At 40.7% G+C, this 23932-nt stretch overlaps 1 protein-coding gene across 1 annotated transcript; it reads right to left on the bottom strand.

The window, feature by feature from the left end:
• Nucleotides 1–4435: 4435 nt before the first annotated feature.
• Nucleotides 4436–23860, bottom strand: PASK (PAS domain containing serine/threonine kinase). The gene is made up of 19 exons (XM_033150199.1): nucleotides 23722–23860; nucleotides 22828–23022; nucleotides 22007–22242; nucleotides 20056–20223; nucleotides 18961–19101; nucleotides 17582–17716; nucleotides 16510–16827; nucleotides 15979–16153; nucleotides 14870–15038; nucleotides 14353–14736; nucleotides 12976–14147; nucleotides 12039–12220; nucleotides 10177–10344; nucleotides 8932–9057; nucleotides 8121–8255; nucleotides 7329–7528; nucleotides 6818–6951; nucleotides 5545–5691; nucleotides 4436–4685 (listed from the first exon to the last, which is right to left on the bottom strand). The coding sequence occupies exons 1-19, from the start codon at nucleotides 23786–23788 to the stop codon at nucleotides 4480–4482; spliced, it is 4458 nt and encodes a 1485-aa protein (XP_033006090.1). The 5' UTR covers nucleotides 23789–23860; the 3' UTR covers nucleotides 4436–4479.
• Nucleotides 23861–23932: the final 72 nt, after the last annotated feature.

The raw sequence follows: 23932 nt of genomic DNA, 5'->3' as shown, positions 1-23932 counted from the left end.
CTCTCACTGCCTCCATTTCTTCCCCTTCTATTTGCCAGGAGGTGATGGGACCAGTGGTCATGATCTTAGTTTTTTTGATGTTGAGCTTCAGACCATATTTTGCGCTCTCCTCTTTCACCCTCATTAAAAGGTTCTTTAATTCCTCCTCACTTTCTGCCATCAAGGTAGTATCATCAGCATATCTGAGGTTGTTGATATTTTTTCTGGCAATCTTAATTCCAGTTTGGGATTCATCCAGTCCAGCCTTTCGCATGATGAATTCTGCATATGTTAAATAAGCAGGGGGACAATATACAGCCTTGTCTTACTCCTTTCCCAATTTTGAACCAATCAGTTGTTCCATATCCAGTTCTAACTGTAGCTTCTTGTCCCACATAGAGATTTCTCAGGAGACGGATAAGGTGATCAGGCACTCCCATTTCTTTAAGCACTTGCCATAGTTTGCTGTGGTCGACACAGTCAAATGCTTTTGCATAGTCAATGAAGCAGAAGTAGATGTTTTTCTGGAACTCTCTAGCTTTCTCCATAATCCAGCGCATGTTTGCAATTTGGTCTCTGGTTCCTCTGCCCCTTCAAAATCCAGCTTGCACTTCTGGGAGTTCTCGGTCCACATACTGCTTAAGCCTGCCTTGTAGAATTTTAAGCATAACCTTGCTAGCGTGTGAAATGAGTGCAATTGTGTGGTAGTTGGAGCATTCTTTGGCACTGCCATTCTTTGGGATTGGGATGTAGACTGATCTTCTCCAATCCTCTGGCCACTGCTGAGTTTTCCAAACTTGCTGACATATTGAGTATAGGCTCCTATGATATAAGTAATGGGCCCAATCTGCTAGTCTGCTCCCTAAAATATCACTGGTTTGCTCATTTCTATATATAGGGTGCCTACATTCTGCATGGACTGGTTGTGTGGCAACATGTGCAAATGGCTTTAGATACCTATTAGGTCCATAAATTACCACATAGCATATATTAAACACAAAAAACAGTGACAATTTGTTGACATAGGACAGCTGGACATATAAAGGGCCTCATCAAACCTAAATCCGACCCTGTATATATAGGAACAGAAATAAAAGCTGTTGGGGACAGTAGAGGCCACCTCATAAGATGATTAGCTGAAGCAGGGTTTTGAATTAAGGTTTCCAAGTTACTACTGGGGGTTTTATGTGTTGGATGGCCGACACCCACCCGTGAAACTGACATCACCTTTGAGGTAGAAAAATAGATACTTTTCACAAGAAAAGCATGAGCAATGCTACTGTGTAAGCAGGAATGGTGAAGTCCCAAATATGGATTTATAACTGGAAACCCTGATGGAGCCCACCACCATGTAATGACTGGAACTTCTTACCGGGCCCAGTGGAGGGGCATATCCTCCGGCTAGCCGTCTTCCTCCACTCAAGGAGGGAAGCTGGAGAAACAATTGATGTTACAAACATATTGAAATTGTGTACAAAAATAAGATAAAGAGGAAATAACTCTTAGAGGGTAATCGAAAAGGCAAAGCCATTCAGTATGTTATATTGTTTAAAACAGGGATGGGCAGAAGATAGATCTACTGGTAGATCTCTGGATTATATTAAGGGTTCAGAAAGCATTTCTGGCTTCCAGTGAACAATAGAAATAAAATGACTCCCTTTCAATTATGTTGCTGAAATTAAGGGGAAGCAGGGGAAAACACCAGTAAATTTGATTCGACAAAATTCCCCCGACACCATTTTTACACCCCAAAACCAGGACATGGCAGGAATTTTCCTGACGTATGTCAAGTCTAGTACTCAGAACCAATTTCTGGGTTCAGAATTCTTAATGTACACCTTTAACACTTGGCTCAGGTTGGTAGATTTGAGTTCTAATGAAAAACACAAGTCTGAAATCTGCCCACTCCTAATTTAAAACTGCTTGCGTACTACATATACAACAAAGCCTTTGCCTACTACTCTCCTAGAGTTTACCATACCCACTGAGTCAATCAACCATCTCCTACTACCCTCCTGAGAAAAACCCCACCCCACCTTCCCACTATATATAAGGGTATGGTGACTTCTGTTTCAGTGTATTTGAAAAAGTGTGCATGCACACAAAAGCTCATACCAAGAACAAACTTAGTTGGTCTCTAAGGTGCTACTGGACAAATTTATTTTTTTATATATTTTGACTGCGTCAGACCAACACAGCTACCTACCTGACTCTCCTAGAGGTATTGCCTTTCTGACACCACCTCTTTTGTTCATTCTCGTAGAAAAAACTCTCCGAACATTCCTTGATGCAGCCTTCCTGACCCTGCTTTTGTTCATGTCCCCCGAAAGTGACATTTATTATGGTCATGAACTTCACTTAGTGTCCTTGGTCCAGTCACTCAGTCTAATGCAACTCAACATTATTGCAAGGATTGGTGGAGGAAAGGAGAGCTACATATTCCACCTCTCATTCTTTGAAAGGAGGAATAAAAATACACAAGTTCGTCTGTTCCTGTTGGAGAGGAACATTAGATCGTAATGGCAAGTGTGCAGAGCAAAAAGGGCTGCGACAGAAAAGGGAACAAGACTGGGCCACTGCTGTTGATAACAAGAGCATTTAGTAAACGCATACAAAGCGATTCAGCACAATTAAGATGGAAAATCATAGCAATCAACAAAATACATTCTAAAAAGTTAAGTTTTAAAATACAGCCTAAGTTAAAAGTCATGACACATGACTTGCTAGACCATTTAGCTTAAAGGTATCACAGCAGGTTAAAACTGTTTTGCTTCAATTCCTCCTCTCTTTAACCATGCTGTAATGTAGGGCAATTCATAAGCAGTTTGCACAGTAAACACTCCAATAACAAGTACCAAGATGCATGTGTAACTTTTAGGGGCAGACTATATTAGACTATTGTCTTAAAGGTACCTACCCAGCATTATGCCTGTTTGTGTTAAACAGGCACACAATGAGCACTAACATGACTAGGTATTTCCTTCTCTTCTGTATAAACTGATAGCTTCCTTCAAGATAAAGGAAATGAAGGCTAGCATTGGAAGTGTGCTTCACAAAAGCTACCTCTAAATGACATTCCAATAAATGTAGAAGTAGTAGGGCATATTCTGTACATAATAATTTGAAGATAGTTATATTATTGAAGTGCCTACCTTCTAGGTGCATCAGTGCCAAATACAACTTTACCAACTCTTTTCAGAGTGCTCACCTGTCAGGTCATCCAGAAATGGAGCTAGTACAGAAAAGTCATCTAGAACACAGTTCACTTGAAAAATATGAACCGTTCCCAAAAGATTTCAAAACAGATCTATAAAATGTAGATTGACATTTTGTTCTTAGAATATATAAAAATAGCTAATGCTTCCATGAGAATTATAATTTTGCCAATTACCTGCAGAATCCATATAAAATTTATTTTTTTAAAAAAAGACTACTGAATATGAACTACCTAATGCCTGATTCTTTGAGCAGAATCGGTGTCTTTCTATGTCTGACTAGAGCATTTTCTGGACAAAGGAAAGGATTTCAGTTTCAAATCCAATAACTGAAGAAAACTGAAGAAAAACTTTCTTTTCTCTGGTGAGCAAGAAATTTAACCTCCCATTGATGTCTACCAGATACAAAATGTCACCATTTATATGTGAACCTCAGAAACAGGGTCATCCAAGAAGCCAAGACATGGAGTGTTGTACGCTCCAATTGATATGTTTTTTGGCTATGAATCCTAGATCTGCTCCAAATTGTAAGATGATCAGGAGGAAACAGGAGGAAAATAGAAGCTCTTCAGAAACCCTTCCCTAGGTAAGCCTCAGTCAGTTGTCAGTTTGGCCAATACACGGCTAAAATTCATAGTATCAGTCATCTCAAACAGAATGACACCACTTGTGGCCTCCCTTTCAAAAACCTCAAACATGCCTGGAGTATAGGACATCTACATCTAAGTGTCTAAAATCAAATACCAGTCCTATCAGTTTATCACTCAATGCAGCTTTTGTAGTAAAGGTTCTGTTGTGATGAGTAATTACAACAAACAATATTAATGGCAAATGGGCCAGCTCACATTAATATACCCACTATGCGGTGTGGGCAAGTGGGATTGTGGTTGCCTGACTATTCCCCTCCACCCTGAGCACCTGCTGTCTCTTCTCCAGGGCTGCCAGATGTTCAAATATAGGTGTCGCTTATATAATGCCTGCTCCCACAAAATCCATTGTATAGGTTTGAATCACATGGTTGCTTCCTAGATTCTATGTAGCATTATTTGTCACGCCATTTGAGTCTACAAGCACTAGATCTTTTTGTGAACAGGCACTGTGAAAAGCCAGTACCCGCATATACATCTCTAAGAAGCCTATGGGTGTAGCAGAGGAGTTCATAATGAACAGAGTGAGCTACTGCTCTGACTCTGGTATTCCATCTCAAGTAGGCAGTTTGTTGGTCAGAATTCCACGTCCTCGGGGCATTTTTGTAAGGACTTGCAGGTGAGTGAGGAAATATTCTTCAAGGAAGTACAGAGGTAGATGGCCCTTGAGCTGCAGAGGTAGATGGCTCTTGCCCTGAGGCAGCAGTGACTCCTGTCAGCTGGGGATCCATCAGCTCATAATTACTGGTGTCATCACTAAGGCTCTGCTCACTCTCCAGACTTGGGACTGCCCAGATGCTACCATGGCTGCAGCCAGAGGAATTCATTTTGAAATGGTTGTTTTCTGAGGAGTAAAAAAAAACCCAACACATATAAATGTACTGACTATTAATAAACACTAAGTCAATGTTCAACAGACATTAAATACTATTACTGAATTGCTCAGGTCGGCTGGCACTCTGTACATGCCCTAGAACTACTTGGCTTTACAAGTGAATGTGCAATAAGTATGGGACTTGCAAACACAACAGGTGGAAGCAAACATTGGTTTATGCAAGCTATCCTCCCTAACCATCTTTTTGGCATATTCTTTTGTTAAAACCCAAAGTGGGACAGTCATTTCCACTAATTCCTCCAAGTGCAATAGCCATTGTGGCATGCAACAATCTCCAAATTAAAGATCACCAGTACTGCACCTCCATATGTACACATGAGTTCTATGTGTCTATGTGAGTTCACATAGACAGGCAAATAGGGACATGGGCAGGACTGGTAGCAATACTTCATGAACAATGGCCCAAAATTACATGCCTGGGAGTAAGTTCCACTGAACTCAAAAGAGCTGTGCAGAAATATATAGTTGCAGTTACAGGAAGGTAGCCGTGTTGGTCTGCCATAGTCAAAACAAAATAAAATAAAAAATTCCTTCCAGTAGCACCTTAGAGACCAACTAAGTTTATTCTTATAGAAATATATAGCTTTGCAATATAAAACTGTAATCCTGACTATAGTTGTCTAGGAGTAGTAACACAATAAAGTGTACTTGCCAGTAGGCATACACTGATTTGAACTGCACAGCAGCCATATAGATCTATTTCAAATTATCAAGTCTAGTCATTCCTTTACAAAATTCATTGTAGACCTTTCTTGTTTGGAAATTCAATAAAAGTTTTGAAGATAGCTTTTAGAACCTTGTCTCCTACCTGGCTTGGCAGAGACATATACTCCCTCCCATGAGTAGTTAGCAAGGTTCAGGGGTTGTGTCACCCAAGGATCCTCCACTACCACTTCTAGAGTTGTACGATCCTCTGGAAAAGGCTGCAAGAGCCCAGTCAGCAGATTCATCAGGTCTGAGGACAACAAGGAGATGAAATAACACCAGAAGCTTTTATGCTGGTCTTCATCTTGCCTGTCAATTGTACTTAGATTACGGTAAGTACAGCCAATGCAAGTTTGATAATCTGAGCATAATCTTTGGCATCCATTCCCCATAATTTAGAAGTTTTGTACATATTCCTCCCGCAGCTTCTTCCTTCCTTCCTTCCTTTCTTCTTGCAGGATAACAATTGCTTGGCTATGAAAATGACTGAAATAGAGCCAAGCATGCCAAATACACACCTTAGACGGCGCAAAACAGACCAGTACAAATAGAGAGGTGAATTTCTAGTTCAAAAGCTAGGCCTTATGAACTATTCCATGAAATAACACCCCCCCCCCCAAAAAAAGTGGTTTTTAAGCACTGACATTCATTATTTAATAGACAAGTCACATGAGAACAACCCAATAGCTATTGAATGCCACCAACTTCCTGGCATGCCTGAGGGTGGAATGGCACATTACATGCATATGTGCATTAAAAAACCCACATGGCAGCTTTTCCAGCCTCAGGATGGGAATCTGGAACTGAGAAGGGATGAGAGGCAGGAGAAAGGATGAACACCTTCTCTTCTACACAAGAAACTAGCAATACAGAAGTTTGGATTAACTTTTACGACACATGGATAGCTGCTACAGCCAGGAAATGGTTATTCTTACTCCATATATATATATACATATCATGCCCAACAACAATTAGGCTGGTGTTCATGTCACATTCATGTCACACCAATCATCATAGATTGAACCATATGGACACGATGGGCCAATAGTAATCACCTCTGACAATGCCCCAAGATGATGCCTAAAGTCACAAACTAACCTGCAGCCTTGTATTTCCAAGCTCACTGGAGGCTTGATTGGAGATGGAGGGAGGCATGAAAGTAATCTAGTTCCCTACCCTCTCTAGAGCATCCAAACAGAGCAAGGGAATATTTCCTTTGATCCATAGTCCCATTCCCACTAACTGAAAACCCCATGTAACTTTTTTGGGGCATGTCAAATTAAATGCACACAGAAACCAAATATAGTTGACTTGCCCAAATCCCCCTCCCCTTCCCTTCAGTCTGTAACTCTTTTAATAATTAGTGAAATACACACCATCCGACACTTTGTAAGGAGGTCTTAGTATAGCATCCATAGTTTCTTCCAGCTCACAAAAAGGATTTTCTCCAAAGACTATGGTATAAAGAGTTATACCAAGTGACCACATCTCCAGTTCTGGTCCCAAGTACCTATAGAAGAATGCATAGTTCAAGTCAATAATGTTCACACACACACATCAAGCAAAAGGGGAATTTACTTAAAAGAAAACGCAATTATCTATCATGATATCCAGGCAGCAAAATAAACTGAAAATGATTCCTTACCAACAGCCAATATATTTCCCCTCCCTCCCTCCTACCCACCACAGAGATGGTTTAAGAAATGGTGGTTGTGGATATGTCTGTGAATGGTCAGGGATTCCTACTGCAGCAATAAAGAGCAAGGAAGATAAGAATAAAGTAGAGAAAGACAGAGTGTTTTTAAGTTTGTTTTACAGTCCTACCCCCAACCAAATCAAGCTACTGTTGGGCAAGGTCTATAGGTTTTCTTTCAAACTCATACATACGGGTTTCCCGAGAGCACTTCTGGTGAGCAGTACTCAATTGTCCCACAAAAGGTATAGAACAACTTGTTAGGCTCCAGGTAAGCAGCTGAGCCAAAGTCTATGAGCTTGATAGTGAAATCTTCAGCAATTATAATGTTCTCATCCTTGATATCTCTGTGAAGGATGTTCTTACAGCGCAAATAGTTTACTGCAGACACCAGCTAATGAACACACAGAAAAGACCAGAGATCAAAATAGGTATCGTTGCCAATAATATTTACTAAATGTAGAAATATTATTTTGGCTTTTTCCTCTGAAAGGACATTTAGCTACTTAAAAGAGGATATACAAAATCATTTGTTAGCTTTGCTGTCCTCTTTTCTTTTCTTTTTAGTAACTGGGCATAATATTTATCAGTTTTTTAGTCCCATCCTTCCTCCAAGGAGGTCAGAGGAGCTTACATCATTCCCTCATTTTATCCTTACAACAATCTTTTGATAATGTGATGATCTATATGAAAGAGAATGAGATACATTTCTAAGTCTCTCTGAAATAAAATTACCAATTACCAATAGCATGAGGGTTTTTTGTTTTTTTTGTTTTTAGTAAACAGCAGCTGCAGAGGTCCGCATTCTAACTGAGATTCTGACATAGGGAGTCCTCAGTGTTTTGCCCCTACTGTGAGCTCATTTCAGATCCCTCAACCATCATAGCTATGTTCTTCTAGACAGCTTTCCGTACGATCAACTAACAAGTTGCAGATCCAGTTCTTTCATGTATCTTTCTACAGATTTCACTTCAACCAAGTCTTACCTGTCTGAATATGTAGCTTGCCAAAGGCTCATCCAAATTAGGTTGGTTATCAATGAATGTGAAGAGATCCAGGCCTGACCCATGTCTCTCCATCACCAGCTGGAAGAACTGCTGGTTCTCAAATACTTCTAGCACCTGGTGATAAAGAGTACTGCTTCAACTTCACAAACTTTACACCCTATCCCATCCCTCCTTGCATAGGAAATGATCTATTAAGTTCAGGATTATGTCAAGCTTACATTATAGAACAATTAAAGTATATTCCACTGATCCAAAGACTATTAAGATAATGCAAATCAAGAATAAGCAATGGAAGTTTAGGAGGATTTCAACTTCCAAGGTTTTCTATGGAAACATTAACTAGATTCCTTGTACAGGATAACTACTTAAGCCACATGGGCCTTACTGTATGGAAACCTTTCCACATAATATCTATTAATAGCCACATTTGTCAAATAGCTGTCTTCTAACTATATTTTCATCTTCTAACACCAAACAAAATGAATCTGTGCCACAACATCTAATCATACAAGGAATTCACTACAGTGGTATCTCAGGTTAAGAACTTAATTTGTTCCGGAGATCCGTTCTTAACCTGAGGTACCACTTTAGCTAATGGGGCCTCCCGCTGCTGCCACACCGCTACCGCACAATTTCTGTTCTCATCCTGAGGTAAAGTTCTTAACCCGAGGTACTACTTCCGGGTTAGCAGAGTCTGTAACCCGAAGTGTTTGTAACTCAAGGTGTTTGTAGCCCGAGGTACCACTGTATATGAATTTAGATATACATTTGCATATTGGATGAACTGTACCTTAATAATATTAGGGTGCTGCAGCTTTCTCAGAATTATAATCTCTTGAGTAACTCTCCCCAGCTCAGGATCGTCTACCCAGCAGTAGTCCAGTACCTTCCCTTTCCAAATGAACTTCACTACAGCCTGGGAACAAAGCAAAGCAAATGAATAGAAATCCTAAGTAGGTAAAGTTGGGGAGTAAGCTACTTTAAATAAATAAAACCTTTAATTGCTATTAACATCTAATCAGTGAATCTTAAAAGATTGTACATTTACAGAACAATTCCTATTGGATTGGGGGGGGGGGGTCCATAGTGGAGCTGTCTTCTCTTGAAAAGCCTTGCCAGTTCACTGTAGCCAGCAACATATCAATGCAAAATTACCCAAGACTAATTTTCAGTTTATACAGTTATATAAATTCTCTAAAAGAAAGCAACCCAAAACATGAGTTTTCAAGTGTCTACTTATAGCCTGTACTGATAGGGTCATATGAATATCACTTTGGAGGTAATTCCATAACCACACACAGCTTTATTGTGGTCCATAGATGCACAATACACGGTACAACAATAGTAAATATCAACAGTAAGGTATAAAATCGGGCTTGCTAGCCAACAGAGGAGGTGAATTCCATAACTACTGGGGCCATCAACAAAAAAGCTGTCTCTTGTGCCCACCAACACGATTCATCTTGCCTGTGAGCAAGCACTCGGCACAGTTCTTAGCATATGAGGTTTGTACATGTAAAAAGGTGGACTTTCTGGTGTGCTCACACACATTCATTACTAGCAAGGAGAAAAAACACCAACTGAAAATTGCAGCAAAGGCTAGTTCCACTGACCCTTCTGAAAGGGTATTTATACTGAACCTGTGAGAAACCACATCCACACAGAGCTTTAACAAATGTTAACCATTTATCTAGAGCATAAACTCTTTTAACACAGTGAACAAGACCTGAAGAAGAGCCCATCTAGTCTAGCATTCTGTTCTCATGGTAGCCAACAAAATGCTTTAAGTTGGTGCCACAAGCAGGGCACGAGCATAATACACAAATCACGGGGGTGAAGGAATCACTGGCAGAAAACAATGCCAAGCAACTCACTTTGATTGGAACATAAAACAGTACTATGTATGCTCATATCTGAACCCTGAAATCTAGATATGTGAAGGATTTTGGAAACTACTAATAAGCTCTGCATTCCAAAAATCAGAAGAATTATCAATAGTTCTGTTAACATTTGATAAGTAGTTTTGCTCTTTCACCTCCTTGCAATCCGTTTTGCACCTGGCTGTCCAGACAAATCCAAACGCTCCTCTGCCAATGAGTGTAAGTGTGTCATATTTCTTTCCATAGTCTCCCTCGCAAGCCCTCAGTCTTTCTAGTTCTTCAGCTCTTCGTGAATTCTCGAACACAGGGGTTGCTTTGATCAACTGCAGAAAACACAGATGGACACTACAAAATCTGAGGGAACTAGCTAACATTTGTTTAAACTAAAAAAAAAAAAAAAAACCCACAATGAAATGCCCAGTACAATCCTGCCAAACATGCCAGTGACTAGTCCCAGCAACTTGGCAATTCCAGCAATCATCACTAAAGTACAAATACCACTATGAATCGTGGTCAAACCTGTCAGTCAGGCTTCCCATACCTTTTTATTGTTAGGAAGACTGCTCCAGAATAGCCGGCAAATTGCTGGAAGGTGGCTGAGTGTTCTGAATGGGCTAGGGGGCATTTCTTTTCCTCCCCTAGCTAAGGATAATATAATATAGGTTGTGGTGTATCTATAAAGCAGAGATCAAGAATGCTTTCTGCTCCACAGGTCAGATCCTGATTAGGATCAGTCTCATGGGTCAAATTTGACAGGTGGATGGGGTTGCCCAATGGTCAGCCACATGCAATTATGATATCACATGACTGGCAGGTTGGCAACCCTACCATCCTCTCAAAATCCCTTGTGCAACTATTATAATCGTTTTTTATATTTGATTGTGGATTTTTTTTCCTGTCTTTATTCTTTATGGAGAAATTATTTTGAGATGCTTCATAGGAAGACTGATAAATTAAATAAAAATAATAGAAGCTTTTAGCCAGAAGCAGTCACTAGGCCACTGTATTTTCCAGTCAAAAGTTCCATCTACCTGCCAAAATGTTTTTGGGCAGCAGATTTAGGAATTGGCATTGCCTGCCATTTCTTGGGATGCATCCAAACTAGTACTCTCATCATATTTCATTTTTAACCTTCATTACCCCAGCAATAAATCTTGGCACTCATTTTTTTAAAACAAACGAAACTAAAGCAAAATGAAGCTGACTACTCCTTTTTCTAAATAAAATTGAATTTGTGAAATTACACCTGGCACCCATGCATGCTTCTGAAAATGCAATGCAGTTTGCAAAAGGCCAACATGACAATGGTGGGGAGAAGGCAGGTTTACACAGTACAGCAGTACCTCGGGTTAAGAACTTAATTCGTTCTGGAGGTCCGTTCTTAACCTGAAACTGTTCTTAACCTGAAGCACCACTTTAGCTAATGAGACCTCCCGCTGCCGCTGCGACGCCAGAGCACGATTTCTGTTCTTATCCTGAAGCAAAGTTCTTAACCTGAAGCATTATTTCTGGGTTAGCGGAGTTCTTAACCTGAAGCGTATGTAACCTGAAGCATATGTAACCTGAGGTACCACTGAATTGGGAGTGGACCATCTGGGGATTTTGAACTAGGTCAAGTTAGTTTCTGTCAGAAGCAACTGACTTGTGATACTAAGGGTAGATGAAATTCAACATCAAACCAAGGCAATTGTTCCACCACTGCAAGCATTTCTGCTTGCCAGACTGAGCTATCTCTTCTCTCCTCCCCCTGTACAGTGTTCTGAGGGCTCTCCGGGTTCTCCTGATCCCCCAAGCTGACAGAGAAAGGGTTTTGATGTGCTGGCGCAAACTAGCGCAATTCTTTAGTTGAATGTGACCTATAGTGTGTTGCACATCCTATCTTCATATAGCTGGTTGTTTGTGTAAAAAGAAACAAACATACCAACCAGCCAAGTTAGCAGGTTTGCCTACTATTTTTATTTCATGCCCAAAAGTCAGGGGCAGGGCTTAAAACAGACAGAAGATCCAATATACTTACTTCTGCCAAACTAAGTGCAGAGACGTCACTTAGGTTTGGGGAGGAACTGGCCAAACTGGAAAGTAAGAACTGTGTTTTTGCTGCTGCTTGTTTCCGACTCTGAAAGTGGTCTCTCATAACCCAAATGCAGAAGAGGGCAGCAGGGTCATGCAGTTCCACACGTTTCACTTCAAAGAGTATACCTGCAAAAATAGAAAGCTCATCAAGAAGGCACTCTAATACCCTAAATAAATGGTGAGATATATAATTTAAACTCTTGCCCTGATAGTGAGAATCAGAAATTCACAAATGTTTTTCACTGGATAGGCTTTTAAAAACATGAAACTTGTAAATTCTTAAACATGAGCAAAAAGGGATAAATTAAGAACCAAGTAATTAAATAAATAAATAAATAGTAGAAGATGGAGTTTCATCACTGGATCTTTTCCAGAAGAATACCCAGTCCTTCTTAAGCAGCAGGTTGATCAACATCATAAGCACATAAGCAACCCATGTAGGAACACCAAGGCTTTGGCCTTTAGGCAGCCTGCTGTTCCCTTTATAGAACTGACAAGCACTCCCAACAGCTGACCAGCCCATTTGCAATGTAAAACGTTAACCATAAAGCTGCTTGATGAAAATTAAGGCAGAGGGTGACAAGCTCTGCCTAAACATTTTGGCACACCAGAAGTTCTTCTCTCCTAATTTCACTGCCAATCAAGTACAGATTGAATTCAAAATGTTAATAAAATCAAATTAATGTTTTCCTCTGCTACTGTGTTTTTGCATTCTGGTCGTGGATGACCAATGCATTAAACCATGTGTCAACAGGTTTATTTTATCATTCCTTGCCTGCTTCGCTCACACTGAACACCAGCTTCATGTAACCTTTCCATGCACACTTATGCCCAATTAAATATACTAATGCAAGAAGCAAAAATGTCTACTTCAAACATACCAAGTCGAGAACCATCTCTGTGGTAGCAGTTACCCGAATAGTTGCCTTCCAGGATCTCGCTGTTCAAAGTAATTGCTGAGGACCGTACAGCTTCTTGTTTCACAGGAGTTGATGTTAACTGTGCCATGCTCTGCTGCATTAACGGCATGAGATCTTCCTGGGACTGTAACAGTGAACATCCTTCTAAATGTTCCCCCATTCTCTCTGCAACACTTTTGTCCTCTGAAGCACAGCATGTAGAGAAGTCGAGGTTCACATACTCTGAATGCTTGCTAGAGAGTAAGCCCTTCCGATGGCCTATTGGAGAACCGTCACACAGTAGGGAGTCTATCTGATCACTTACAGAAGTATTAATTTCCTGGTCCATGGGCCGCTCAAGATCTTCCTTGCTTAACAATGAAAGCTTTATTGGTCTAGAGGCAGCAGAGAAGTCTGAATTCACCTCTCCACTAATCCTCAAGGTCAGGTCCATCAAACCACAGCAAACAGAATCAACCTCATCACTTGGCTTCTTACTATCCACAATTTCCAGTGCAGAGACATCACAAGGTATTGATGATCCTGCTGAAACAGGAGGGCTGCTGCTCCTTTCATCAGGTAACAAGGCTGATGAATCCTTTGCTGAATTTTCTAGTTCAGTATTTTCAAACCTTAAGCTCTTTCTACTACTTGTCAGATTTACTGTTGGCAGCTCATCTATCATCCTGTGAGTGTGTTTGGAACACGACACTTGTTTGCTACACATGGGCTCATCCAGTGTGGGAGTCCCACAGGACACCTGCACAGCATCACAAGTCACACTTGCCCCAAGCCCTAAATCCTCTTCTAAGAAGCATGTCACAGAAGTCTGATCACCCATGAAAAAATTCTCTCTTTCTGAAGACGTAGTAGCATAATGGCACTTCATGACTTCATGTGGTGAACCAGAACTGTGTATCTCCAAAGGGTCATCTTCTTCTTTATGAACTAGATCAGATGTGCACCTGGCAAGATTCTTCTCTCTCAGTTTAGTTCTACCTTCCAACATGCATGGTTCAGAATGAAATCGTTTAGGAGAATGTATTTTGTTCTGCTGGCAGTCGTTTAGTTTTGCAGCCTCTGTCTCAGGGCAGCCTCCATCCTGTAAATTCTCAGAAGGCAGTGCTTCATTATGGACCAACGCACAGTCCCTGCTGTGTAAGAAAACAAGTTACTAGTTGGGTTATAATGAACAAGGGAGCATCTTCTCTATTAAATTACATTCCTTGCCCTTCCCTATCCCATGGTGTAAGATCAGGAGATCCCACTGGAGCTGTGCAGTTCTGAACATCAGTGGCAGCTGGATGCCCAATATCCTTTTGTAACTGGCAAAACTTGCCATGTCCTAGTAAAACCTACCCATTCACTGGTGTGACTGACTCTGGGAGAGATGACGCAACAGAAGGCAGGCCACCCGCTCTGTCCAGCTGGGTATGGAACTCTACTCCATCACTACTCATTGTAGTGGCAGATCGGCACTTCGTTATTTCATGTGAACCAGAATCACGCATATCCGATGGCCCATCTTCTTCCTCAGATGTGCACCAGATAAGGTTTCTGCCTCGCACTTTAGTGCTACCTTTCAACACACACTGTTCTGAATGAAACCGTTTGGGAGAACATGCTTCGTACTGCTGACAGTTAGCAGGTTTTATAGTCTCAGCGCAGCCTCCATCACATCGACTCCCGGAAGGCAGCACATCATCACGGGCCAGCACATCGCTGGAAGGTGTATAGCCCCTGCTGTGAAAGAAAACAAGCTGCTGGTTAGGTTATGTTGAACGAGAGCAGAATCTTCACCAGTGTTTCCCACTCCCTGATAAAACATCAGAGCCAGCTGCGTTCCTAGTGCACTTTTGTGACTGTCAAAACCTACCCATTCAGTGCTGCAGCTGCCTCTGGGGAGGATAACAGAACAGAACACAAGCTACTCCCACTCTTTGGCCGGGTTTCCTTCCTGGTACAGAGTTCTGCTCCATCACTCCTTGCTAAATCCTGTTGCTCTTGCAGCAAAGCCACATCTCCAGCAAGGAGTGGGCGAGTGCCTGGAACAAAGAAAGAAAACTGTGGTATGCTGCAAGTTTTCAGCAAGGCATGCAATGGTAGACACTATGGGCCATTCCACATGTTAAACATTTTTAATGGCTAAATGGCTCCCCACAATGTCTTTTCTGCTGGATATGAAAGGTTAAAAGAGATGCAAGTGCTTAAAATGTTATAAATTTAGCAAGTATGTCTTGTAACATTTACATACTGACAGTTTAACACCTCAGGCAATCCTTCTGTAATGGCACCCAGAATGTGGAATTATTTCCTTAGAGAGTCAGCTATCCCTTACAATTAGTTAGTTTTAGGTGTCAGCTCAAGATATACTTGTTTTCTCAGGCCTACAATACTGGTTGAGAGGAACTGGTTGTTGGACTGTTTTGCAATCTGGAATTTGACTTATATTGTTTTATGATATATATATATATATATATATATATATATATATATATAAAATTTATAATTTATAATAATAGTACCTCTCAGAGTTAGCTAAAGTTATGCTCTTGAAGTCTCAAGCAGGCCATTCTAAGGCTAAAAGAGCACTTGTTTTAGGGAAGGACCAAAACACTGCTTATTTACTGTGGACAGCCCTTCCAGGGGGCATGTATCAGCCAGCCAAACAACAAAGGTTAACACCCTATTTCCTTGAATTGTTGTGTGGCAATTCTCCAATGATGAACAGTTTCTAGTATCAAGAGCCATGAGACATATAAATTAAACCATGTTTCAGGGAACTCTGTGGTACAACCATTTCAAGTTGTTATCCTTTTATTTTTGCAGATGGATATGTCAGAAAGGAGTGAGAACAAAAAAAGTTTGTATCAAGAGGAAAAGTGTGAACATGACATTCCATTCATTATGTCAGATCCACTCCAGAGCCTATTTAAAATAAAAAGGCATAGCTTTTTGTTGCGTTTCCCACCTCCGTAAATTTACCTTCGCTTCCTTCCACCGTACCACAGCCATCTACCTCGGTTCCTTTGAAGCCCCCAGAGGAGCTCACATTTTCTGCGTCCACATCATAACTTTCTCTAGATTGTGGGAGTTGCAAAGAGGAATTATCAACTCTATCCATGTACTTATAAAAACCAGGAATCAAGAATGTGATGTTCTGAAATACAAAATAAATATGATGAAATCCTTCCTTTCCCCCTCACTGCATACTGAGAAATACCAGAATAATATGTGACTGAATAATCTTTGTCCAATATGCAATTGTTGTGCAACAGTTTGCTTCTGAAACTTTGAAAGTGAGTTTCTCCAGTGCTTTGGCAGATCTTAGCTGATTTCTGACAACTTAGTTACAATGCGCCCCTCTATATTATGCCACTGTCAAATGGCGTCCCCCCACCCAACTACTCATCAGCAATCAGCAGTGGACTGGATACACTTCCCAAGTGGTAGCATTCCTATGACTTGACAGTGATCTTTCTCTAGAGGAAAACAAAAGCAACAACAAAACAATACCTTCCCTAGCAGCTCCTTTTTCTCATAACCAAAGAGCATTAGAGAAAACGTATTGTTGATTCCATAAATTGTACCATCCGCTTGAACAGTGATTAGTCCGCTGATGGTGGTGAACACCCAGATGGAAGCACGGAAAGAACAATCTACAGGGGAGGTGGTGCTGGTGTCATCTTCTAAAATTTCAGCATCAGATTCTGGTGCAGGCTTATCTGGTACAGGGACGATGTCTTCAACAGGTAAGTTAACCTCCAGTTTCAGGCTGAGAGGAAATGTTGTCCCCTCTCTTGCTCGGCCAACAGATCTCTGAATTTTGATATTCTGGGGGGAGGAAAAGAAGACTTGTAACATAATGCAAATCTAAGCAAATTAAAAGCTCAGTGACAGTGGCCAGGAAATCAGTCAGATGAATTTTGACTGAAGGCCTTAAATTACTATTAGAGAATTATGCACAAGAATCAGTCTATGCAGAAAACTTTAAATCTTGTGAAGTGGAGACTAACAGATGGACAACAAAGTAAATCTTGTGAACCCTTACAATAACAGAAAGACCTATTATTTCAAGGCTGGAACTCTAAACACAAACCATCTATTACTCAGCAGTTTGAAGAGCTTACTGCTCCCTCTTCATATTTGCATGTATATCTTATAATCAACAATCTCATGTACCTATTTGGACATGGCTTCTATTTATACGTTTGAAATACGTTTCATGAATTGTTCTTTTTTATGCATTCTTATTGTAAGTGAGAATATACTCTCCTCGCCCTTTTCCTTCTACAGTGGTACTTCAGTTTACGAACATAATCTATTCCAGAAGTCTGTTCTTAAACCGAGGCGCGCTTTCCCAAATGAGGCCTCCTGCCGCCGGTGCCCTTCCACCATTCAGATTCCATTCTTAGACCGAGGTAAAGTTTGCAAACCGGGACACTACTTAAGGTTTTGCGGAGTTCATAAACCGAATCATTCATAAACTGTTCTTAAACTGAGGTACCACTGTATTTGCAATTAAGAAGAAACAAATTGCCCAAATAACATTTAAAAGAACAGCTAAGCATAATTTACATCACGGTACCTTTGGTATTTTCTTGCCAGGTATAGGAATTTGAACAGATGGAATCATGTCTGTTATGTAGTGACCAACCACTTCTTCCGATGAGGCATAACCATAGAGATGAGCAAAAAGCAGGTCACAGGAAGTAATCTCTCCCTTAAGGCGAGAGTTACAAGAATTAGGTTCATGAGGACGCTGCATTCTAAAATATTAGTTCTTGACAGTAATTAAGGTAAAATGGCCAAAATATATGCAAAGAGGGTAAAACAATTCAGCACCACTAATTCAGCAGACTTGGCCTCAATGAAATGCCACTTTAAGATGGATGATGAATTTCCTCGTGGTTTTTTTTAACCCCCAGAAATCTAGGTAATTTAGATGCATTTATTTTATTTACAATATTTTAATGATGATTTTCTGTCCTACAAAAAGCTCCAATAAGAAACAATAATTATTAAAGTACATTTTAAAAAAAATACAATCATTTACTTTCTTGAGTGCCCCGCAAAGCCAAGTAATCCCTTCACATCAACAAAAGTTCCATACCTATCTCAAATTACAGCAGCAAGGTTAAATCATTTATTTAAACAATTCCAATCACCAATATGTTGTTTTTAGGGAGCCTCCAGCCTTGTGGGCCTAATGAGACATGGCAGGGGTCCTAATTTGACCCACAAGGGCATTTCCCCCAAACCATGCCCATTGCCTCATACCTGACATCATATATGACGTCAGGTTATATATTCCATTATACAGAAATGGAAAACTAATCTTTAAGCCTATTCCAAATTGTTCCTTGAGCAACTCGATTCACTGGCCTTCAAACCCCACTGAGAACAGCTTCACTAGGGAGTTCTTCATCACAGATCCTCTAGTATAGAGGACTCTCAGCACCTCCAAAAGGGACTCACAATAACCACCAATCACCTGATTAGTGGTGGCAGAGAGCCTCATTGAAGTTTTCTGTTTGCAGGCGTGGTTTGATTTCAAACCATAACTGCAAAGAGACTTACACCTGCAAACGAACTTCAAAGCGACCTCTCTGAAGTTACCGGTAGTACCTGATTCCATAATGACTTATGATCAGAAGGCAGGCAACACTGTCCACCTGTCAAAGGTTAGCCCAAGGGAGGTGGGGAAAGGAAGGATCCTGCACACCAGCCAGGTCTAGTTTACCAACCCATTTTAAGCAAAATGCTGTTCAAAGGAAATGGGTCACATAAAACCACTAGCACAAAACAACTGATGAGCATTTAAAATATATACCGGTATATAATGACAAATATTGGCTGGTAAATTGTTTTGTGTGTGATGAAAACCAAAATTGTTTCAGTAACTCCTAGTACCCCATAACTGTACTTGGTAGCTATTGCTGCAATTTAAGCTAACTGGATACTCACTCTGCTTGTGAAGAAAACAGAGGCAGAAAGTCTTTCCACAGGCTCCAAAACCACCACACAGTACTGACTGCAATGGGTTTTCATTCTTCTCATCCATACAGAAACTGGGATCTTTTCATTGCTATGGGAAATAACATCTACCTATTGATAAAAGACAGTGTTAAATTTCTAATCTGCAGTGCTTAAAATTTGATCAGCCATGTGACTTTAACTTTCAGTGACTGACTTTCAATATAGACCTTTTGTGTTTTTATTTGTGGAATTTTGCAAATATAATAGCTTTACTATATGGGATATGCAAGTGTGTAAACAAAAAAATTTTAAGTACCTCTTCATTAAATATGAGCAAGAGCAGCCTTATATTTACATGTTGGCTTCCTACAGGCCCTTCTGTGGCTATTAATGCCTATACAGTCATACCTCTGGTTGCGAACAGGATCCGTTCTGGAGCCCCGTTCGCAACATGAGCACTGCACAACCTGAAGCGCCGCGTCTGCGCATGTGCGTGGCGTGATTCGGCGCTTCTGCGCATGCACGAACCGCCGAACCCGGAAGTAACCTGTTCCGGTACTTCCGGGTTTGGCGCATTCATATCCCGTGATGAACGCAACCTGCAGCTATCATAACTAGAGGTATGACTGTATGAGTAGTAGTAAAAATTCAGAAATGGTAGCATATACATTGCTGCTATGAATATATGTTCGTTTTTTATCCATTGTTGTTTTTATTTGTATACTGCGTGTCTGTTGTTGCTATGGCTGTTGGCTATGCGAATACAGTGGTGCCCCCGCTAGACGAAAATAATTCGTTCTACGAGTTTTTTCGCAGAGCGAATTTTTCGTCTAGCGAAGCGGCAATGGAGCGTGGAGGTTTTCGCGCCAAAAAAAATAAATCATCTTGCGAGGCAGCCTCATCTTGCGAGGCAGCCCCATAGACTTTTTCGTCTTGCGGGGCAGCCTTCCGCTAGACGAATGCCTTCGTCTAGCGAGTTTTTCGTCTAGCGAGGCATTCGTCTAGTGGGGCACCACTGTAAAGCTTTTATCTATCTATCTATCTATCTATTGCTGCTATGACAAATATTCTGTTCTCACATACCACAGTTCCAGGAACTACTGCTTCATATTCAGCATCATCATGGTCTTTCTTCAGTGCTTCCATAATATCCCAATTGGATTTTGAAATCATCTGAGATAATTTCTGGCCAATCACCTCCTGAGTACTGTAACCAAGAAGCTTGCAGGCTTTGTCATTTGCAACTAGAATCTAAAACAGAGGAACAAGAAAAGTAAACTCAGCTTTTCTTCTTCTGTTAAAAGTAGAATTTGATGCTATTTCAATGGGGAATGAGCTCTTAAGTTTACATTAATCCAAGTTACCGGTACTTTGTACAGAAGCATTCTTAAACATGCTTACTCAAAACGCAGAGTGGAGCAACCGTAACTTTCTCCAGATCGTGCCCAAAATATATGACCAGGACAAACGTCTGCTAATTACTGTTTCACAATTTACCCTCTAAAAGAGATATTGTTTTCTTTTCAGCTTTATCTGTGTACTGCTCAAATAAATTTATTGTATAAATATCCCATTAACAGTGCACCATAGCCTTGTTTACTAACATGCCTTTAGTGATTCAAGCTAAAATACCAAGAACAGACAACTAGCAAACTACAATATTATGGGTTCTCGGATATAGGCAGCAATCTCTAGTTAAAAGAACAATTACTTAATTGGCCCTTAACAATAAAAGTGGCATACCAAATACAGTTATTACCAAACCACATCCAGCCCCATTTTGGTCTACAGTTTTACAGACATAGCCAGCTGCAGCTGCTCTCAGTGAAAGGGGTTGTTTGCAACTTCAACCATACACAACAATGTAGTAGCAAAGCGAAAAATTATCCATATAGATCCCATTGCATTTTCAACATAAGACGTGGAGTAGACACTCTTTACCAATATTAAAAAAGAGCAAAAGCAGCCCAACCCTATTCTTTAGCTATTAGCCAGCTTCCTTTCACCCCAACTTAGCTACTCATTTAACAAACTAGTTAGCAAATTCAACATTGATTCAGTAATCTGCCTTGCCTCTGTCCTATGCTTCAGCTGAGCTGTCTGATTTTTTTTTTAGTTAATTTGTACAGTACAACATGGATGTTCATTCATTTGGATGCTAGTCTGGTGCAGTATTGTTAATATTTTTAAAGTTTTAAAAAGCTATGATCAGCTTTTTAAAATAAGAAAAACTGTTCCAGGAAGAAATTTATGACATTACAGGGATCAAACAATCTGCCTTATGAATGGCCGACATCTGATTTAACAGGAAGAAAGATATTAAACCCTCACCATAAAGTCAGTGCTGAAGAAAAAGAACTATACACCTGTGCAAACTGTAGGCAGTGCAACTCCCCAGTTCAAGTTATGTACATCTCTGCATGCATCCTCATACTACCATTCCTATGACCACTTAATTGTACAGTGGCAGCTTAATCACCAAACTTTATTACACTGGGCCAAGACTCCTCACTACGCTGGTGCAAAGTGAAGATAAGCACTCTTGTACAAGTCAATGAAGAAAATACTGAGCTAGGTGGACCAATGCTTTGACTCTGTGTAAGGCAGCTTCCTGTGCTCACATATTTGGGATCACATCATGAATCAGACTGATAGCAATGGGTGCAAGCATTGTTAATGATTTTTATACAGTTATTATACCATAGTTTTCTACACACCACAAAAGAGAATATTTTTATACTAACAAATGTACATGTGCATATGAGTCTTTAGGAAGGGGGGGTTCTGCATCTGAAAAGTATGATTATATTAGTGCTGAACTTTAAAATTACAAATATCTTTAGTTTGATTGATTTTTTTTCCCTCACACACTCTGCCTGACCCAATCCAAAACCACTCGTTATGATGCAAATGTATTACTGCAATATATGTATAGTGCAACTACAACAGGCTTTCTTACCCAGAGGTCCTCTACATACACATTCACAGTGTGCAATTGTGTGTAAGGTAACACTTTACAAAAGCTAATTATTACCTCAGTTGTTCTGACATCCACAGTGAAAACAGCTTTGTTTGGGTTGCGCACAGCAGTTGCCAGAGCCTGGATGGATTCTTCCAAAGTCAGAGCGTTTAAGAGAGAACATGAAGAGGTACTGCATATCGAGCAAGAAAGGGAATTGTTTTCCAAATGAGTCCAAGTGTTGTGAAATTTACTAGCACAGATGTTCTGGGCAGCTAACGAAGATAAGCAAAAGGAACTCCATCCATTTTCTGAGAAGAAAGGGGGGGGGAAGTTCCACAAATATCTGTCATTAAAATATATGGAAGATTTCAAGATAACCACGTATCAACTGTTAAAAAGAAACATAGTTACAGGCAATAATTTATTTTTAAAAAGTTACAGGGAAGAACTAAGCACGAGAAAAAGATTACAAAGACAATTGTATTTTAATTAATTAACCTAAAGAGACAAATGACTCATTCTCTGAATACTGTCTCAGAAAGCACAGGGCACCTGTACCGGATATCAACCATTATAAGAAGAGATCCCATTGGTGGGAGGGAATGGATCAATAATGGCAAAATGCCAAGCATCTAGTCAGCGAGGCTCAGCATATTACAAAAGATTGTAGCATGCCTACAAAAACATTCACAATTCAAAGACAATTATGATCTGTTTCTGTCCAGTTTGCCAATAAACTCCCTCTTTAGTTCCTATCCCATTCCCTTAGTGTTCCTTTCTCAAAGTTCTTTTTGAGAAACACAAGCATGTCCGCATGATTAAAGAGTTGAAAATTACCCCTGTCTTTGACTAACAAATACATTTTCATACATCTCAACCTGCCAAGTAATCACCTGACAAAGATGTTTTCTTCTTGCAGAGCCTGGAAAGCCCACTCTTCCTTTTCTTGTTTATCCAGGGAAATGACTTGCTTAGTTCTTCACAGACACCAGGATGGGACAAGGCTATTGTAGAACCCACAAGGGCCTCTTTGGATGGTGACATGGTCATGCATGGACTGGAGTACTTCCACCTAAAAAATCCAGCCTCTGTGAGGGAAATAGAAGTTGCACATTAATATCTCAGGCTGTACACACCATTCAGTTTGGCTGAACAATATTCTGATATGTTGGTAAAGAGGCAGCAGGGCAAAAACAGGTGTTGGAGGGCATGGGGAAGTTGGACAGCAAAGAGATAGCCAGTGAACATAAGACATCTCAGCAGGACATGGATGAAGAGGAATGGGGAAAGGATGGATCAGACCTGAAGCACTGAAACAGGGGAAAGAACTAGACAGAAGCCAGCAGAAAGATGCCATAAAATGTTTAACAGCAATTAAAGTTGGAAAACAAAACCTGCATTTCGGCAACCAGCAGCCAAGCACAGGATAAAGACACTGGGTCTGCCACCCAAATTGGCAATTTATTTCTCTAGTGGAGAGCCAACCAAGAATGAGCAACAGGCCAAGAGCTGATGGGCAATGGTAGAGGCCGCTATTAGCAGTGGCGAAAAGTGGTTGAAATCACAGCAATATTCTACTAATCTGACAGCAAATAACCCCCATCACGTGATGGGGAGGGGCACCCAAACCAACCCACATTGCTTGGCAATGTAGTCATTGACTGATAACAATCGGAGGTTTCCAGAGTCTACTATTTGGAAGCAGGGGAGAACTAAGTTTACCCAACCAAGAAGGAAGCGCCCTCTGCACATGTTCAGAGGTACCCTTTATATTTAACCCTATGTACCGGAGCTGGTCCCTGGGGCTGAAGACGTGCTCCGGGGCTGAACCGAAGCACCTTCCTTCCCGCTCATCCCAACTTCTCTTCACTCCTGCCAGACTTCAGACGCAACCGCCTTCCTGCCCGCCCGCGGGTTTCCAGAGGTCGACCTGAGTAGGCGGAGAGCAGAGTCGAGAGCCAATGAGACGCGGCAGAACTGGCGACGGGCAGCTGGGCA

This window comes from Lacerta agilis, chromosome 5 (assembly GCF_009819535.1).
Source record: "Lacerta agilis isolate rLacAgi1 chromosome 5, rLacAgi1.pri, whole genome shotgun sequence".
In the NCBI taxonomy this organism is placed as follows: domain Eukaryota; kingdom Metazoa; phylum Chordata; class Lepidosauria; order Squamata; family Lacertidae; genus Lacerta; species Lacerta agilis.
Note: the sequence above shows the minus strand (reverse complement) of the source record. Positions and strands in the feature narration are given on the sequence as shown.

Coding starts and splice junctions, on each gene's coding strand:
- PASK (XM_033150199.1), bottom strand. CDS start 23,788: ATGAGCGGGAAGGAAGGTGCTTCGGTTCAGCCCCGGAGCACGTCTTCA. Junction 10,345..12,038: donor CTGCACTTAGTTTGGCAGAA/GTAAGTATATTG, acceptor TGTTTTCTGCAG/TTGATCAAAGCAACCCCTGT. Junction 8,256..8,931: donor AGCACCCTAATATTATTAAG/GTACAGTTCATC, acceptor CTTTATCACCAG/GTGCTAGAAGTATTTGAGAA.